This window comes from Protobothrops mucrosquamatus, unplaced genomic scaffold (assembly GCF_001527695.2).
Source record: "Protobothrops mucrosquamatus isolate PMUCROS unplaced genomic scaffold, P.Mucros_1.0 scaffold_198, whole genome shotgun sequence".
In the NCBI taxonomy this organism is placed as follows: Eukaryota; Metazoa; Chordata; class Lepidosauria; order Squamata; family Viperidae; genus Protobothrops; species Protobothrops mucrosquamatus.
Genome location: NW_015386274.1, coordinates 1,359,353 through 1,373,841, shown reverse-complemented (window position 1 = coordinate 1,373,841; position 14,489 = coordinate 1,359,353). Strand labels below are relative to the sequence as shown.

The 14,489-nt window shown below is 44.1% G+C and overlaps 1 protein-coding gene across 1 annotated transcript in view; it reads left to right on the top strand.

Annotated features, from left to right (window-relative positions):
• Window positions 1–14,489, top strand: part of MAP3K15 (mitogen-activated protein kinase kinase kinase 15) — a 74,332-nt gene that overhangs the window by 55,901 nt on the left and 3,942 nt on the right. Inside the window, exons 20-23 of the mRNA XM_029285989.1 lie at window positions 4,446–4,623; window positions 5,241–5,415; window positions 6,951–7,136; window positions 8,060–8,165. Coding sequence (XP_029141822.1) covers window positions 4,446–4,623; window positions 5,241–5,415; window positions 6,951–7,136; window positions 8,060–8,165 — 645 coding nt within the window. The remainder of the gene's footprint in view (window positions 1–4,445; window positions 4,624–5,240; window positions 5,416–6,950; window positions 7,137–8,059; window positions 8,166–14,489) is intronic.

Genomic DNA, 14,489 nt, shown 5'->3' with positions numbered 1-14,489 from the left:
AGTTCAGCCAAAACAAATAATACGCCGGTTAAAAGTAGCAAAAGTTCCAGACCGGAAATCACTTTCACTTCTTGCTGAAAAGTATCAATCCATCGCCATTTTAAGTTCACTTTCCCTCAATCCAACTCAAGTATAGGGAAGAACTTATTATCCAAGTTAGAGTAAAGTCCAAAATAAAAAGCAAACTTCCAGGGTCGGTCCGTCTGCTTACAAGAAAAACTCACAGTTCACTTTAAGTTGCAGCAGTGGCGGCGGCTTCTAGCTTCGCCGAAGCGAAGGCGTCCTGGATCGCGGAGAAACCTCGGGGCTCCGGAGGAGTTCTCACCTACATCGTCCACATGGGACGACTCGGGAACTCAACTCCTACCCCGGGCAGCTCACCTATCCCCTTATGCGCTCTTAAATGCGATCAGAGTACGGAATTGGTACCCGCTCCCAGTCATTCCTGAACTTATTGAGCAGCTCTGCCAGGCCAAAATCTTTACTAAGTCAGGCTTGCAGGGAGCCTATAACTTTGTCAAAGTTCGAACCGGAGACAAGTGGAAGACGGCCTTCCGGACATGCTGCGGTCACTTTGAATACAACGTAATGCTGTTTGGGTTGACCAATGCTCCCAGCGTGTTCATGATGCATGATGTCTTTCAGGACCTACTGGATCAATTCATGGCCATCTATGTCGACATCCAGATCTACATGTCCTCCCCGTGTGAGCACTGGGACCATGTCCAGCAGATCTTGCAGATCTTGCAAGTGAACCACCTCTTCGCCAAGCAGGAGAAGTGCCAGTTCGTGCAGACCACCATTGACTTCTTGGGTCACTGTATTTCGCCGTGGGGGTGGAGATGGATCAGGAGAAAGGGGAGGTGCTGCAGCAATGGCAGCCCCTGTGGCAGATGTAGGATGTGCAACATCTGTTGGGGTTTGCAAACTACTATCAGACCTTCATTCCCCGCTTTGCCACCCTGTCCACTTTATTCAAGAAAAGGGTAAAGTTTCGATGGGGTGCATGTCTGTCAGCTCATCATTGGGAGACTGACGGGCACAGAGAAAGTAAATGCCATGCTGGAGCAGTACCTCCGGTGCTTCAGTAACCAGCAGCAGGACAATTGGGCGGAGGTCTTGGCATTGGCAGAGTTTGCCTTTAACAACTCCCAGCATGCATCCACCAGAGTGTCCCTGTTCTTTGCGAGCTATGGGTTCCACCTGTGGCTCTTCCTGTTGGCTCCATTGGATTGTCCAGTACTGGCCGTGGACATGTTCCTCCAGGTGCTGCGTGCCATACACCAGGTTGTCAGAATGCAGTTGGAGAAGACCAAGGAGGACTACAAGAGGTTTGCAGAACAGCATCGGCAAGAGGATCCATCACTAGCCATAGATGATCAGGTTTGGTTATCTATGTGGCACCTGCCGATGACTCGCCCCTCGAAGAAACTTGACCACCGCTATTTGGGACCATTTTCGGTCGAAGTGATCAACCCGGTGGCCTTCTGGCTGACTCTACCATGTATCATGCGGATCCACCCAGTGTTCCATCAGTTGTTCCTGGTGCCTGTGACGGCAGATAGTTGGCATCATCTGGCTCCACCGCCACCCAGATCAGTAGTCCCTCAAGGAGCAACTGAGTATGAGTTGGATAGCAATAGGGATTCAGTAACTTGTGGCATGGAAAGGTTATGGACTTCACCTGGGTGGACGCCTCCAATGTCTATGCCCCTCACCTGGTCAGGGACTTCCATGCCTGGTTCCCGCAACACCCTCATCTGTCTGGTCCCGGGGGAGGGGCCTCTGCAGGAGGGGATAATGTCATGCCTCCATCGGAGCCCAGTTCTGAGGAGGAGGAGGAGGAGGAGGAGGAGATGTAGCCAGGGCTGGTGGAGGAAGATGGCATAGCTTCTCTGGCCCAGGAGGAACGACCGGAGGAGCAGGACGAGGCAGTCCCGGGTCTCTCTAGACTCGGAATGGTCGCTAGAGAGGAAGAGAGGGTGCAGGATGACCGAGCAAGGGGGGGAGGAGATGGAAAGGGCAGAGCAGCGCAGAGGAGCAACAGAGCTCTGGAGATGAGCAACTGCCTCCCCCGCCCGAGAGCGGAGAACGGAGAGGAGGCGGAATCAGTGCCTGGGCAACCCGGCTACTTGGGAGGAGGACACCCCGCCCCACTTCACAAGGCTCACCTGGAGAACAGGATTTAAGGAGATGCCACGGGGAGGAGTTTTTGTCAGGAACAAGTGTTGTATTTGCCAGCAACACTAGCCACGATTCAAAAAACCTTGCTGTTACTGACGACTTGGTGCTTTGCTTTGCCTTGCCTAGCCTTGCTATGTGTGAGTTTGCAGTGACCCAGCTCAGCTTCGGTTTGGACCATGACCCCAGCAAACTCTCTGCAGGGGGGGCAGGTTGAGCTGTCACTCCAGGTGCTTTGGCTGAAGGGGTCATTGCTGCTGCGGAAACTGATTCGTTGGCAGATGTCACACCGTTGGTCGCTATGGCTGGAAGTGGCTGGCCATTGGGTTGTGCAGTTCAGACGAGGGCTTCACATACCTTGAGGTTCTCAGAAGAAAACCACATTAACTTCATGGTTTGCTCCATCAGTTGGCTTGGCCATGCTCTTTGCCTATCTCCTCTTCTTCCTCCAATTCTGTTCTGTCCCAGCCTACGTCCGTCTTTGTTGCGTCACAAAAACAAACACCTCTTTAACAGTAGGCTGGGAAAACCAAGCCCTTTTTATTACAAAAACAGTCCTGATAAGTTTGCTCAAAAACAAAAACAACAGAATATTTTTCCAACAGATAATTGGTTAAAAAATCAGACAGAGCAGGAGTTTAAACAAAACATTCATCGGTAAAACAAACAGATCATGATCCCTGGAAGTTCTTACAAACGGTTGCCTTCAGCAACCAGCACCGCCCGCACCTCCTCTTTTTATACAGCAGTTCCAAGGCGTTGCCTCTCAGTGCCTTCTCCATTTTCTCTGGAGTTGTCCCATTGACTGCTGTTGATTTACTCTTGCTAATTGCCTGCGCGCACGAGCATCAATTAGCAAGTCCATCAGGTGTGCGTCGTCTGAGTCTGACTCAGTCCCCTCACACAGCTGAGCTTCATCAGGAACACCTCCTCCTCAGATTCCTCAGACTCAGCTGTTGGGAACACAGGCTGGCACGGAATCATGACAAGTTCTTCCAGTTCCATTTGTTCCTATCAATGGCTGCCATGTCCTACATGAGTGAAAATCAACCCCATGGGTCATTCTTCCCAATCTTCCCTCCCCCTGACACCCAGGGACCACCTGGGTTTCAGCGAGTCACTGCAGCTTTCTGCTTGTCCCTTCCACTCGGAAACATCCAGTCCTGGAGGAGGCCTGGATGAAGCCTCCCCGCAGCATTCAATCTTTTCCTGATCGCTCCCTTGAGCTGACATCGTGTGTACAGTCGCTACAGTAGAGGTGATGTCCTCTCAGGGTTGACCACAATTGCAGATTCTGCCTAATGTCAGACCTGCTCCAGTCTCATCCCTTAGGGGAGAAAAAACCCTCAACTTCACTTATTTTAAGTGAAAGGTACTTTTATTAAGAGATGCTGATTGCAGTAAAGTCAGGGGGAATCTGAGTTTCCTGCACAACAAGACCAAACTATGTCCTTCAATTCCGTCCCTTCCCTCCCATGACAAGTCCAAACTCAGCCAATGCGATGCTGCTTGGATGTTTTGGGAACGCTGAAGTATTTGGGCTCCTAACATTCAGAGCAAATGGCCTTGAAGACGCCTTGGCACGAACAGGTCACAGGTTTATCTGTTTTTCTTCAGCTGTCATCCCCCCTCTCAAATTCCCACACAAAAATGCGTACAGGTTTATTGCTTCCCTCCTCATGCTTCCCCCCACCCAGTCCTTTGATGGCAGGATGCCAGCACGGCGCCAAGCCAAATATGGTGGACCTACAAACAGTTCATTTAGTGACTGTTTGAAGTTACAACAGCACTGAAAAAGTGACCATTTCACACTTAATGACCATTGCAGCAGCCCCATGGTTACTGTACATGATTAAAATTCAGACATTTGGCATCTGACACATTTATGATGGTTGCAGTGTCCCAGGGTCATTTTGTGACCTTCTGACAAGGAAAGTCGATGAGGAGCCAGATTGATTTAACAACTGTGGTACTAACTTAACAACTGCAGTGATTCACTTAACAAGTGTTGCAAGAAAGGTCGTAAAATGGGGCAAAACTCACTTAACGAATGTCTCACTTAGCAAAAGAAATTTTGGGCTCAATTGTGGTCTTAAGTCAAGGACTACTTGTAATCAGTTTGGGTTTTATTTTTCTGCTTTGCTTTTCCAGTGTCTTGTTTGATTATATTTGATAGGTATTTTAATTAAAATTGATTGTAGACCAGTTTTTCCATTGCTTAAGAGTCGAATAACATTTTTATTTATTCCTTTGCTCCTTTCCAGATTACAATCGTAGCACTTCTCTGCCTCTGCCAGTCCATGGGGAGCAGGCTGGCAGTAGTAGCAGTGAGCCTAGCTCTGTCTCTCCAGACTCCGATGTGCAATCTGACATATTGTTTGAAAAAGCAAAGCGTTCTCTTTCTGAAGTTCAATCGAAGAGTCCCATTTCCCATTTATTAAGGTATAATTTACTATTGTCAAATTACTTGCCTGGTTGTGGAAGGTATTGCGGGGGCAGTTTTATGTTAGCTGTATAGCATAAGCTTTGGATGCTAAGCAGTAGTTTGGTGGCAGTCTAGTTCACTCATTTGAAATGATTTGAATGTGCTACACATAGAAATGTGTGCACATGAACAAGATTTAATTCCTTATCTTTGATGTTGATGCGGAGCAGCTTTGTATCAACTCAGACACTGCAATTGAATAAGTTGTGCATCTCTTACTTTATTGTCCCCTTTATGGCATTGGTACTCACGGCTTCTATATCACTTGTACAGGTTAGTCTGAAACTAGAATTATGTATTTTTTACTTGCTGACATTTCCATCTGAATCTCTAGGAAGGTGGCAACGTTTTGTTCAATTTCAATTGTCAGGAAGTTGCATCCTGATCTTTATGCCAGTTGGGAGTTTCCTGGTGTGCTGGAAAATAGTCTGATGATCATCTCAGAATGTACTTATCTTTTTACTATATTTTATTGAATCAATAAAATAAGTTACTTAACAATTAGGACATGTTTTATTCATAATTTTATGTGATCATTCATACTTTTCTGTGAATGTTGTCATTTCTGACATAGTGTTCCTGATGATAGCTCAATTCCAGATGAGCGAAATTCCTCTTCTTCCCTTGAGGAAAAAGATTCTGGTCTTTTCTTAATAAAAAAGGACAGTGAACGTCGTGCAATTCTTTATAGAATACTTAAGGAAGAGCAGAATCAAGTAGCTTCTAATCTACAAGAATGTGTAGCACAGGTAATAATTGCTAATTTGCAAAAAAGCTAATACTATGGTAAAATAATTGCTTTATAGGAGAATTTTAAAACACAGTACTTTATAGGGTAGGATTTGTTGGCATAACAATATGAAAGTCAAGAGAAATGATACATTTTTCCTTTTGATTTTTGGCCATAATTCTCTCAAACATTTGGCTCTCTTCTCTTCTCTTCTCTTCTCTTCTCTTCTCTTCTCTTCTCTTCTCTTCTCTTCTCTTCTCTTCTCTTCTCTTCTCTTCTCTCCTCTCCTCTCCTCTCCTCTCCTCTCCTCTCCTCTCTTGTTTTCCTTCCTCCCTCCCTCCCTCCCTCTCTCCCTGGACTAAATCAGCAATCAGTTCCCACAGGATGACATAAAAAAATATTTCAACTAAATTTCATGCTAGGACCTTCTCTGGCTTCTAGGATCAGTTTATTTTTATAATTATACATGTACAGAAAATTGCTTTATACTTTTCATACTTTCTAAGCATTAGGAAAAACACTAAATAAACATTATTAAATGGAAATTTTCATAGAAGAAGTCATAAAAAGTGATATGGTACAGAAATAATGAGTTTATTTTTCCTTCTACTTCTTTTCTAATCTCGGGAACCCAAATACAAAAAGTTGTATTAAGTAGCTGAAGAGCAAAAACAACATCATGTGAAAGGTTAAGCATACCTGCGCCTTCTTTTTTTAAAGACTTTTTGTCCTGCTTTATTATTTTCTAACAAATAAAATGGCGAACATACACAATACAGGTAGTCCTCGACTTAACAGTTCATTTAGTGATCGTTCAAAGTTACAACAGCAGTGAAAAAAGTTAGTTATGATTGTTTTGGACACAACAATTGCAGCATCCCCATGGTTACGTGATCAAAATTCAGATGCTTGGCAACTGACATATTTATGACAATTGCAGTGTCCCAGGGTCATGAGGTCACCTTCTGCGACCTTTTGACAAGCAAAGTCAATGGGGAAGCCAAATTCACTTAACAACCGTGCTAGTAACAACTGCAATGATTCACTTAACAACTGTGGCAAGAAAAATTAGACCAAATTCACGTAACAAGTGTCTCACTTAGCAACAGAAATGTTGGGCTCAATTGTGGTGTTAGTCGAGGACTACCTGTACTCCTTTCTCTTCCTATTTTCCGCACAACAAAACCCTGTGAAGTAGTTTCAGCTGAGAGTGAAACTGATCCAGTCATCCAGCTGGTTTTCATGCCTAAGACAGGACTAGAACTCACAATCTCCTGGTTTCTGGCACTTTAGTCATTACACCAAACTGGCTCTTACTGCTCTTCCATTTCTAATTACTCCTATATAATTATATAAGAAAAGAAAATAACTGAAATAGGTAGCTTTCAGTTATACTATCAATATTCAATTTGACAAACCAGTAACTAAACCTCTTTTCAATTTATGATTCAATAATGTGATTTAGGATAATTATGGGTTTGAGTTACTTTTTTACAATAGTTGTAACTCATCATTTCTGGCTTTTAATTTTTTTTTCATATTCATATTTTTCAGAGTTCTGAAGAGCTGCATCTTTCGGTTGCTCACATTAAGCAGATAATTGGGATTTTAAGAGATTTCATACACTCTCCTGAACACAGAATTATGGCATCAACTATATCAAAGTTGAAAATGGATCTTGATTTTGACAGTCCTTCAATCAACCAGATTCAATTAGTATTGTTTGGATTTCAAGATGCAGTATGTTCAATCCTAGCTTAATATTTGAAATACAGAGAAGAGCAACATTTTGCTATTGCAAACATTTATGTATTCTTAAGCACTTTAGCATAGCTGGTATATATTCTCCAGTAAGAGCAAATGAATACATTTCTCATGACCTAAAATTAAAGAAAATTACACCAAGACCATAGCATTCTGAAGTAAGGGCAGAAGACAAGCCTGCCTAATGCTCATTAGATACAAACATTTCATTGCAGATGATGATTAAAGTACATACAAAATCTTCCAGAACATTTTTATTTATAAAATTGCTGAAAATGAATTCCACTTTCTACATTGTAAAATATTTGTGCATAGAACTTTAAGTAAGCAAATATCCCAGGTACTTTTACATAGCAGTGTAGATACAGTACATTATTTCATTGTAGCATTTTTCTTTGCCTAGATGGCAATATAGTTGCAAATAATAAAAATAAAACATTAACATGACTAAGGAAATATCTGTTCTGAACACTACAAACTTTGACTTTTCTTTAAAAACAGTGATTATAGTTTTATTCAGTTATTAAACAATCATTCTGTCAATCTATCCAGTTTTTACCATGAAAATTAAGCTTTCCTTAAGCTAGGTCTTCAAATGATAATGTTGACTGAAAATTCTGAATTGTAATATCAAAACATTTAATTAGCACTAAATTAAGAAAGTCTGATAGTAGATAACCATCAAGGTTGTTCTTCAAATATAAACAGCTACCTTTCCCCAAGAAATATAAAAATTGAAGTTCTTCATATTTATTGAATCTTGAGAAAGTGTCTTTTTCTGATATAAATTCAATTGCTAAAAGGCGCTATTAACCCAAGTTTCTTTATTGTAATATTGCAGTTACCTAATTAGTAGGTTGGATTAATAAATACACAATTTGTTTGCCTCTTTTTAACAGGTGAATAAAGTATTAAGGAATCATTTAATCAAACCTCATTGGATGTTTGCGATGGATAATATAATACGGCGTGCAGTTCAAGCAGCCATTACTATTCTTATTCCTGGTAAGTGAAATTGCAAGGATAAATATGCTGTGTGTAGTCCTGTTAGTATGACATACTACAAAGTGAGACACACCCAATATAACTTAAAAGAACCACTAACGTCATTTGTGAAATTAATACAAAAACTGAAGGTTCCTGACATCACAACATATTTTTGGGATACTCCTTGCAGTATCAATTTATATTTGAAATCCAATAGATTGATACCTGAAAGTGACAATATTTAGGTTTTTAAAAAAGTATCTATATAATGGCATTAGATTTTTGTCCTGTGCTATAAGATATGTATAAAAATCATGGTCATAGATTATCATCAGATTTTTTTGATAATGACAAATGGAGTAGAAATGTTTGTACAAATATGATGCAGAGCTTGGCCAGAACACACACATACACACACACCATCCTTATTGGTGATTTGTTTCTTCTTCAATCTCAATAAAAAAAATACTAGGAAGGAAACAAAAGGACTAGAACACATCCCCTCCAGCAACCAACACTCCAATAAGCAGCTACCAGACAAATGGACAAAAGACAATAATCAAGGAGGAAACCACCTACCCATCAAAATAGGCAGAGGAAGACACTGTGTCAGACCTGCCCCAGTCTGATATCCTAGGGAAGTAAAACTCTTGACTCCATTTGGTTGAAGTGAAAAGGTACTTTTATTAAGAAATGCTGAATGCAATAAAGTCAAGCGCTAATACAGAACTAAACCCCTGATTCCTTTTAGCCCTCCCCCCATAGTCTGTCTGTGTATAGCCAATCTGGCACCACCAAGATGTTTTAGGAAATGCTGAGGTGTTTGGGCTGGTGAAATTCCACTCTCAAGGTAAACGGTCTTGAAGATGCCAGCTTGCCAACACGAACTGGATTCCAAAGTGCTCTGTTCTTCCTCAGCTGTCAATTCTCCCCTCCCAATTTCCCATCATAAAGGTATACAGCTTTATTGCCCATTTGTTTCCCCCTCTTCTCCCCGATGGATGGCAGAATGCCGGCAAGGTGCCAAGCTAAAGCTGATAGATCTGACATGCTGCTCCCCTTGACAAGGACATCAGTCCTGCAAAACATATGGAAAGACACAACAAGTAGATATATGGTTAGAGTAGGGAACTATTTTGGTTTATCAGGATATTGGTGATGGAAACATTTAAGAAGTTTGGCCGCTTTAATGTGCTTAAAATCAATCCATTCAGTCTCGGAGGGAGGAAAGTCTTTCCATGCAACTACATATTGGACTTTTCCACTGTGTTTGTGAAAGTCTAGAATATCCTTAACCTCAAAATATTGTTCCCCCTCAATCATGAGAGGTTTGGGTGGCCGAGGTGGTGTGGGACACAGACGGGATTCAGTTTCCGATTTTACTAGACTACAATGGAAAATCAGGTGAATGCACCTAAGAGATTTCGGCAGTTCGAGTTCAACTGTAACCAGGCTGACAATTCTTTTGATGGGGAAAGGGCCAACGTACTTTGGTCCCAGTTTTTTGGGAAGGTTGCCAGGACTATAGGTATTTTGTAGAGGTAGACCCAGTCTCCTATTTTGAAGTTTTGGGGTGTTGTCCGCTTTTTGTCTACATGTTTCTTATCAATCTCTGTTGCCTCCTCCAATGATTTTTTTAACCACTGGCCAGGAATTCTGTAGTTGGTCAATCCAGTGATAAAATGGGGAGGTGGCCAGGGAACGTTCAGGCATGGGCACAAAGAACTGCCCAATAGCTACCTTAAAAGGGGTAATCCCAGTGCTGCTATATGCGGAGTTGTTATAAGCCACTTCAGCAAAAGGGAGGAGGTCAGTCCAGTTGTCCTGTTGGTAGTTTATATAAAATCTCAGGTATTGTTCTAGCACCCCATTCTCGTGTTTCATATCCCCCATTCATTTCAGAATGATGACTGAAACTAAGCCCTTGGAATGTCCCAAGAGGGACATCTTGCCAGAATTTTGAAGTAAATTGCACCCTGCGGTCGGAAATTATTTTTTGCAGAATGCCGTGCAGCCTATAGACATGGTGGATGAACAACTTAGCCAAGGTGCAGGCAGAAGGAATTTTTGGATAGGGCACAAAATGCACTTGTTTAAAGAACAAATCAGTGATCAACCAAATTACAGTATTTCCCAAGCTTTCCAGTAGCTCTGTTATAACAGTTCCCAAGCTGTGACCTTGAGGTGTAAACTTTCTCAAGCAACCAAAGTCTCACATGTATTCCTCAGCCATCCTCCATCCCTAGGAATTTACCAACCTCCTTCCCGTTTCTGTTTGGCAAACTGCAAGCTGAAAACAACTGCAACATTGCGACCTGATTCCTGGAGAAACCGATCCTTTGATCTCCAGACTGCTGAACTTCTTCCTCAGCTGCTGCATCGATGGCTGTGGATAGCAACTGGGAACTTCCACTCGATTGGCTCATCCCACTCGGCTGGTCATCTTGACTTCGACTTGCTTCCTTGGATCACGTTGACTCTTGGGAGGACCAGGGGGTCTTTAGCCTCCGCTGCCTTCCCCACGTTCGCTGCCCAGTGGGTTTTCAGTCCCTGATACAGGGCATCTCTCGAGCGCTCCCTTGAGCTTTCTGGCTGCTGGTCCGGCTTTTTGACTCTCTGTTTAGGGGAGGTGCCCACTGGCTGCATCCTCACCCAGCTTGCAATGCCGCCGGGACTTCTCGAGCCAAGGATTCCCACAGCTTCTCCTCCAACTCTTTGTCTATCACCAATATCTCAGGGTTACTGACCTCCTGGTGGGTCCAAGCAGGCACTACTGTGAGAACTGACTTAAGGTCAGCCATCCCATTTGGCACATTCAAAAACAGAAATTCCTGGCACACAAAGATTACCAAGAGTAAAACTATTGAAAGATCCATTTAGGCACAGCAGAAGCAAAGTCAGTTCTGAGGTTTTCCTTTGAAAAGGAACATAGGTAAACTCCCCTTTTTCCCCATATTGTCACCCACATTCCATCATTCACCAATCCAATGCAGTCTTTTTGTTTTGGGAAGTCAGTCTGCACCGTTTGAACAGTTCACGAGTTGTGACCTTGAGATGTAAACTTGCTCAGGCAACAGAAGGCTCACATGCATTCCTCAGTCCTCATCCCTCCCTAGGAATTTACCAACCTCCCTCTTGTTTCTGTTTGACAAGCTGCAAGCTGAAAGCAGGTGGAATGCTGAAGCCGAGTCAGCTTTGACAACGTGGCTCTCACCCAGGCTAGACCTTCTTGCATTGCATATTAATTTTTGTGAGCTTGGAACCAGTTATCCCCTTCCGGTGCTGCCCTTAGGATCTCCACTATGCCTTCCCCAATTTGAGGTTTTGCTCTCACCGCAGTCAGGTCTTGACTGGTGCTGGAAGCTGGCAGGATGGAATAGCCGGTCTGACTATTTCCTTCTTAGTGCTGTTGTATTGAAGCATCTTGGATAGTGCATCAACTAAGACATTTTTTCCCCCTGGGAGGTAGCAAAGAGTGAGATTAAATCGATTAAAATACTGAGCCCACTGAACGTGCCTGGATGATAATCTCCAGGGTGTTTTTAGGGCTTCTAAGTTTTCATAATCAGTCCACACCTTGAAAGGGGTTTTGCTCCTCTCCAGGAAATGCCTCCACTTTTAAGAGTGCCCATGCACTGCATAAGCCCCCTTCTCCCAAATCACCCATCAAAACTCAGTATCAGTTTCCTGGAGGTGTACACACATGGTTGTAGGGCACCCTGGCTGTTCCTTTGTAAAAGAATAGCTCCCATGACCATATCGCTAGCGTCCACCTGAATAATAAATGGGGCATTAGGGTCTGGATGGTTCAGTAGCAAACAATCATTTGAGTTTTTCAAATACTGCCTGGCATTCCATTGTCCATTTCAGTGGTTGGCTTGGTTTGGTTTCCTCTCCCCTTTTGTCTTTAGTAAGTTGGTTATGGGGAGGGCGGTCTGGGCAAATGATGGGATAAATTGGCACTAAAACTTCGCGAACCCCAAAAAGCTTTTCAATTGCTTTCTGGTGCGGAGTGGAACACACTCTAACACCACCCTAACTTTCTCAGGGTCCATCTCTATCCTTTTGTGGGAGATGAGGTAGCCCAAGCAGTCAATTTTACTCTGGTGGAACTTGCATTTCGAACGTTTAGCATAGAGTTGAGCAGCCCTGATTTTTGTAAGGACCACTCTAAACAGTTTCACATGCTCAGTCATAGTCTCAGTATAAATCAGTATGTCATCCAGCTAGACCAACATGTTCTTGTAAAGGTGCTCATGCAGCACCTCATTTATCAGCTGCACGAAGACAGTGGGGCCCCTTGTAGTCCAAAGGGGAGGACCCTGAATTGAAAATACCTTAAGGAGCAGTTAAACATGGTTTTCTATTTGTCTCCCTCTTTGATCCAAACTCAGTAATAGGCTTCTGGCAAATCCAACTTAGTAAAATATCTTCCCTTTGGCCAAATGGGCTAACATGTCTTTCCTTAGGAGCAATGGTTAGATGTTTTTCACACACATAGCATTTAGCTCTCTGTAGTGCACGTATAGGCCCAGGGACCAATCTTTTTTCTCCTGGAACAGTATCAGGGCAGCCATCTTGGGTTGGGCCAGTTGGACAAACCACCATTTCAGGTTTTTGTCTATAAAAGAGTGTAATCCTCCAACTCTCTGGGAATCATAGAGTATAATTTGGGTTTGGGTAGTTTAGCTCCTGGCATGAGCTCTATGGAGCAGTCCACTGGCTGGTGGGGTGGGAGTTTGTCTGAACCCTTCTTGCTAAACACACCCTCAGTACTCCGGTGGAATTCAGGGATTACCCTTCTTCTGCTCTCCTTGCGGACTCTTCTGAGTCCGCAAGGAGAAGGGCGGGATAAAAATACAATAAATAAATAAATAAATAAATAAATAAATTGCAGCCCCCACCTCCTGCCTCGGCCTTGGGATCCCTAAGCCTTTGCCTGGTTTCCTTTCAGCCTCAGATGGCTGGATTTTAGCAGCTCCCTCCTCCAGTTCACGTAGGGGTTCCATTTCTGTAGCCACGCCAGTCCCAACACCAAATGTGTCTCCATGCCAGGGGCCACAATAAAACACAGTGTGTGTCCCCAGTTGCATTTCTATCAGCTCAGTGACAAATGGTGGGATTCCCCCCTGCTACAGAGCCATCTAACTGGCAGAATGCCACTAATACTTTGAGTCTAGATCTCATCCCTAGTTTCTCCACCAGGGCAAAGTTGACCAAGCACCTTGTGCATCCTGAGTCCAGAAGGGACTTTTTGTCCTGAGGATTGGATTATCAGTTTAATGTCATCGGGATGATCAGGTTACTTACCAGGGGGATCACCATCTGAGTCAGTGTTGCTCTCCCCCAGGCCTCTCACTGGGCTGGTTGGAGTTCTCTCACCTTTCCTGGGGGATGGGGTGAACTCTATGACCTTCCAGGGCTGTCTCGCGGGCTCATGGTGATGGCTTGGCAGGCTTCTTGGTGGACCCGGGGTTGTTTTCTGAGTCAGTCGGTTGGATCTGCACTTAGTGGCCCATTGCCCCTCTTTTCCACACTTGAAGCAAGCTGTGCACCCATCTGTGCTTTTGGGGTTTCTTGTCTGGGAAGGATTTCCGCCACCTCCTCTCTGGGCGATGCTTGTTTCGGCCAAGTGGATCTCTGCTTCCTCAGCTCGGACATGCCAACCACGGAGCATGGGGGAGGTACCCCTGGAGATGCAGGTGTTGTAGGACCTCATCAGTTAGCCCATCTTTAAAGTAGCAAATCAGGATGTCTTGTGGCCAGCTGTTGAGCCTAAAGGCCAGGTCGTGGAACTCCTGGGTATACTAAGCCACACTTCTCCAGCCTGGCTGATGGTTTTCACGAGGTCCCTAGTTTTGCGGTCAGCAAGGGGTTCCTCGAAGTGTTTAAAGAGTGCTGCCATATCTCACCTTGCTGTCTTCTGTAGCTCTTTCAGGACCGTATTCCTGCATGTAGGTCCAAACCTGAGCCATGAAAAACCCCAATTGCTGAGGGTCTACATCAAACTTTACAGCCGGGGAGGAGTCTTGTGGCTCCTTCTCTTTGCTGGCATCAGTCCTGCAGGGGGGCCACATTGGCCTGCCCCTCCAGATGCTGGGGCTGCGGAGGTTGCTGCTGCTACAGATCCAGCCCATCCTTACCTGCTGTAGGTAGATGTGGTTGCTTCGTCAGTTGCTGGGGCCAGACGCAGCTGGCCGTCTGGCTGGTCGGCAAGAGCGAGGGCTTCACACCTTCAGATTTTCAAAATCCCCCTTTATAAACTTGATGGCTTGCTCCATCATCCAGTTGGCCTGACCATGCTCTCCGCCTGTCTTTTCCTCCAGCTCCATCCTCTGTTGC